The sequence below is a fragment of the Cibotium barometz genome, chromosome 30, assembly GCF_041138505.1.
Source record: "Cibotium barometz isolate CiBa-2024 chromosome 30, ASM4113850v1, whole genome shotgun sequence".
NCBI classification, from domain to species: Eukaryota; Viridiplantae; Streptophyta; class Polypodiopsida; order Cyatheales; family Cibotiaceae; genus Cibotium; species Cibotium barometz.
Window position 1 is genome coordinate 44,611,515 of NC_141075.1, and position 5,208 is coordinate 44,616,722.

The 5,208-nt window shown below is 41.7% G+C and overlaps 1 protein-coding gene across 1 annotated transcript; it reads right to left on the reverse strand.

Moving 5' to 3' along the window:
• Positions 1-535: 535 nt before the first annotated feature.
• LOC147621538 (G2/mitotic-specific cyclin S13-7-like) lies at positions 536-4,223 on the reverse strand. Its single transcript, XM_086824304.1, has 13 exons — positions 4,113-4,223; positions 3,892-3,963; positions 3,489-3,546; positions 3,271-3,403; positions 3,108-3,164; positions 2,732-3,017; positions 2,327-2,458; positions 2,143-2,232; positions 1,862-2,023; positions 1,707-1,766; positions 1,494-1,592; positions 1,159-1,343; positions 536-1,024 (listed from the first exon to the last, which is right to left on the reverse strand). Exons 2-13 carry the CDS (start codon positions 3,904-3,906, stop codon positions 850-852), a joined length of 1,452 nt encoding a protein of 483 aa, XP_086680430.1. The 5' UTR covers positions 3,907-3,963; positions 4,113-4,223; the 3' UTR covers positions 536-849.
• Between the last annotated feature and the right edge of the window lie 985 nt (positions 4,224-5,208).

Sequence of the window (5,208 nt, forward strand, 5' to 3'; positions counted from 1 at the left end):
GATTCCAAGTATGGCTGCATGTTCTCCAATAAAGAAATAGTTAACACAATGAGATAAAGAATTTTGAAGAGGTTCACTACCGTCTTAGCATTGAAGTGATTGAGATGAAGATAAAATTATCCTTTGACAATAAATGAAGAATACTCATCATGATATTTTGAAAAGACTAGATGAAGATAAAATGTTTCTTTCACAACAGAAGTATGCTCAAAAGGTTCAACATGCATTCATGTAAAACATGCCATCACTCCAAACGTTACTTGTGAAATTATATGGTTAAGAAGGATATTTGAAGATATTGGTTTATAAAAGATGTGATGAGCTTTTCAGTCTAATCAACCCACAACAAAACACATTGAGATACACTACAACTTTATCATAGAGAAGGTTATGGATGCAAAGAGTTTATGGTTTCACTCATCAAACATAGCATAAGAATATCAACATCCAAAATGGTAGCTTTGTCAACACAAAAAAATGTAAGCAATGTTTGTTTGTTCATAGAAAACCTGCAAAATGGAGAGATATAATATATTTGAAATTTAATTCTGATATATAATATTGGCCTCTTTATATCAAGGGAAAAAAAGAAACAGATAAGAAGAGTACTGAATCATGCATGCTCGTCTGTTTGTATGAACAAACAATTCACTTCTGTACAAACTGAAGAAGTGCAATTCACTTCTGTACAAACTGAAGAACAGTTTTTGGTTCATAAATATGATGTACTTTTGGTGGGTGCTTTCCCCTTCTAATGCCAAAAACCTCTCATGGCACAATACCTCTTGTGACACTTACAAATAGTAAAAAAAGAATCAAACAAACTGCAAAAGAAGGAAAAGCTAATTGTCATTTGGGATATTGCCCCCCTGTAGAGTCTTCTGGTGCAGTTGCTGCTACAATAGTGGGTGGCCTGAGCAAGGCCACTGAGCTGAACTTCGTCTGGGAGTATTTCCTGTGAACCACCGTCACATTGCCCTCCCCGGCCTTTTGATGCAAGGTAACTATCAAGCTTGCACACTCTCTGCAACGTAGAAGCCACCCATTCAGAAAACAATAGCCACTAATAGTTCTCCTGGCATGCTCATGATCAACCTAGGTATGTTAACATCAATCTAGGTTGTGGTGTTTTGGGACAGTAAAATAGAGAGGCTTTACATGAGCTGTGATTCTTTGTAGCCTGAATGCCGCCTCAACGTCACATTCCAATGAGCCTCTTCATCTGATTTCAATGTGTTTCTGGCCAGGTAGACTGCTGATGCAGCGAGCATGGAGGGTGAAAACTTTACCATTTCATAATCCACCATGCACAATTCTACAAAGTAGAATGCCAACATGTTCATCTGCACATGAGAACTTTGATTAACACGAGTCTTATCCACAAATTTCGTGCTTAGAAAGAGGCTAAAGCAATTTTTGAAAAACTCATGCTTAGAAAGAGGCTAAGGAAATTTTTAAAGAACTTTCAAGAGGCTAGAATAATGGTTTCATACCTGCTGATCTGAAGCAGCAGCCTTAAGAAACCTAACCAGAAACATGTAGGGTGTGGGGATGCAGAGATTGAATCTCAAGGCATTGAGCATCACTTTCTCCTGTTAAAACAAGAAAGGAGATCATGATGGCAACCTCAAATGACAAGGAAAATATAGGAGGAGACAGTGCAGAAACATGGAACTGTTCCCCTGTCAAATAAGAATATGCCCTACCATATCTAAAATCTGCTGCCGAGAGTATGCGTTTTCTGAGATAAATATGAGATCTTGTATCTGAAGAAATTCATACATGGAAGTGCTCATGAATCAATAAGATCCTGGACCCATCAGAGGCTTCATGAGATATGTAAAATGTTTCAACGACTTACCTCAGGTGCCCATATCTCCTCATATTTTGAGGCTACAAGCATAGCAGTCATCCCCACCAGCTGTAAACTCTTCCTCTCCACAGATTGGATTGCCAGGTAGCGATCAATCAGATTTGTGGTAAGGAAAAGGGTCTCAGGCATGAGCTTAAACTTGAAATGCACCTGAAGAAACCCCAAACACAGAGCATGCATATGAAGCTTGTCTTGCAGTGAAATGCGCATTGCATCAGAAATCAAGCCCAACCTTCATAAACAAATACAGTTGTGATGATGAGAAGCACCTCAATAAGCCAGTCAATCAGGACGGCTCTCATCTTCTCATTGATCTGGACCTGCTGGGACATGTAGTTAGGCAGCACACAACTCTGCACCTGATGCAGCAGAGAAGAAAGCAAACTCAGTTTCTGATATGATTAACCTCCTTTGCATTAATCTCATTGTTTCCCACTAAACTAATGTCCGTACCTCGGTTTTGCGATTAAAACTGTATATATCTTCCACATAATCCACCACTGCTAGCTGATTGCCAATGTCATCAGCATCAATGTTGGCCACTGGCTCTTCGACCTCCTCTGACTTGAAGCCTCCACAAGCAGCCTGTTCACAACACAAAGACAATCTTATTGTGAAGCAAAGCCAAGCTTATTGTGAAGCATTGAATAACTCCAGCTGGGTCATCCACATAAAACACGATGATCCCCATGTCATTCTCATAAAACAGGATGAGCCCCATGGTAACCCACATGTCATCCCCCCATGTCATCCACACGAGCCCCATGTCATCTATGTCTGGAGTTACATGGAGGAATTCATCAATGAATTGGTGTTGCACTGATGAGACCTTGTGCGAGCTTTGAACCCCTCCCCTACCTCACTTCTTGCAGTTAGTGTAGCAGTAAGGGTCTTCCCTTTCCTTTCTTTGCCTGCTGCAGCATGCCTGTTTTTGCCGTTTAGCAATGCTTTCATGCGGACTGGATGACCGGGAGGGACATCCTTTGAAACTGAAACCTTATTGGGATCCGTTTCCTTGGATTCCACACTGGAGTCTTCTTGTTTCTTTGATAGTTGTTTTGGACTGATCTCCCCTGAACCTTCCTTGTCTACACTGGTTTCCTCCGTGGAAGTGTCATTATTAGCTAATCGGGCTCCAAAGCTCCTGAGATCCAACCAAGACAACACTTCTCTGAGCATGTGGTGACCAAAAAATCAGTACAGAAAACATAATGAAAATGGAGAAGAGAGACACCTGGTAACTGGCCTGTCTACTACAGCCAAGGGTGCTTTCTTTTCCAGATTTGGGAGCCTGTTATGACAAAGAGATGTGTTAGCATTCTACGCGCTGTGTAGACAAAACCTGCAAAAACCCCACATTTGATGCTGGGATGTGACAGCGTTTTCCTCACACGTACTCTGTTTGACCATCTTTGGCAACGTTGCCACAAGCGGCAGCAGCAGCTGCTCCCACCAGGTTGCCTATGTCTCCCAGGGCCCTGCGGTTGCTAACAACGGGGGCAACTGGTGCTTTGCCGGGCCCGGCAGCACCTGCAGATGCAAGATTTTTATGGTCTTTCTGGAGTCTGTGGAAAGCGTTTAACAATACACCCAGATGCAGAGATAGCATGCATACCCTTGGCTGCTTTGATTTCACCTTTCTTGTTTTCATCCTGGTGAAGTGCGGCTTGCTGCTGAAAATCGAATCCAGGAGCTCAATCAGGTACCATCACAAAGCCCTAATCTCTGACCGTACTCCTAATTAGAGGAGAACCAGAAATGAAAATTCTGAACCCTGACCATGGAGCCATAATTTTTGAGCCCAAAAAGGGATGTTCCGGTGCACAAAGCCCACCTGAACTCTTTTCTCAAAGCTCGTAGCATCCCTGATTCTCTTAGAAACAATTATCAAAACCCTTAATTCAAGAAATCGTGGTTTTCAGACCCTATTTGAAACACAGAATCAGGGATCTCCGTAGCCATATCCCTTGGTTCAAAAAAGCAGGATTTCATGACATACACGACGCCGTAGCACTTACCCTAGTTTCATACATGGTGCCTGCTGCTTCTGAACGCTCGCAGAGAAGGCGTACCGCTTTGCGAGCGTAAGCCTGCAGGGATGATTTTCAAAAGACAATTCTACAGACCTGAAACCCCAATTTTTCCATAAACCCTGTATTGGCAAATGCGTGCAATCAAAGGAAAGAAAATCAAGAGCGTTAAACAGAACAGAAAGAGGAGATTAATCAACTAAACCCACCGCAGGAAATCTTAATTGAGCAATCAAGAGCGCCTGATACGGCTGGTAATTAGAGAATTCAGTGTTTGTCTGCAAGGATTTTGTCTGACGAGAGATGTGTGTGAGCGCGCGCGCGGTAATTCTCGTCGTAGGAGCCCTGCTTTTTATTTGAAATAGGCCATATTAACGGTCATTTCAGTCCTCTTCATCTAAGCCGTCCAGCTGACCCAATCCAACGGCTTTCATGTCATCCCCACCACCACCAACGTCTCTCCTTTTACAAATCACTAGAGAGCTAAAACATAACTTACTTTTTGAGCCAAAGGCAAAGGGTGCCACTTTCACTAAAGGAGAAAAAATTATTGTTATTTGGCCAAAGTGAAAGAAAGGATATAATATACATTTCACTATGACTAGCTAGTCCCACAAGTTACCATAGAGTAGCCTTAAATTTGAAGACCATTTTGGCAGACGACTTTGAAGAAAGCATCAGAATTGGCATACTTGTATATCAAGGCACCATGCTCTGCATATACTAGTGTCGCGACCCGTCTCCGACGGGCTGGAAGCATTTTCCATGTACTTACAAGTAAAAGTAATATGTGTAAAACCACCCTTCCTTTCCTTTTAGAAGCTAGGCACATCACGTTACACAAAAACACGTATAAAGATGTATGTATGTGTGTTCGTATGTACATGTACGTATGTGTACGTGTACGTGTAATCCATTGAAACCATACATGCTACAACTGGAAGATGTGTGTGTGTGTGTGTGTGCGCTTATGACGCATGTGTGCATCTCACATACACACATGTAAATATGTGTCAAATATGTGTCTGTGTATGCATACGAACCCATAATATCCATAGATATTATTCACACTTATACATATATATATATACATCGTCCTCAACTTGCCAACCTTCTATATAAAACACATCATGATTGCCATATATATCCATACAGAAGCTTCTAAAGTACCAAACTTGGCATATAAATATGCATCTAGCATTACAAACCCATAAAATGACGACAATCTTAACACACCTGAACACGGCTTGAAAACAATCTTCGGACAACTGGATTCTCTCTCCTTGGTAGTCTATATCTCGCACC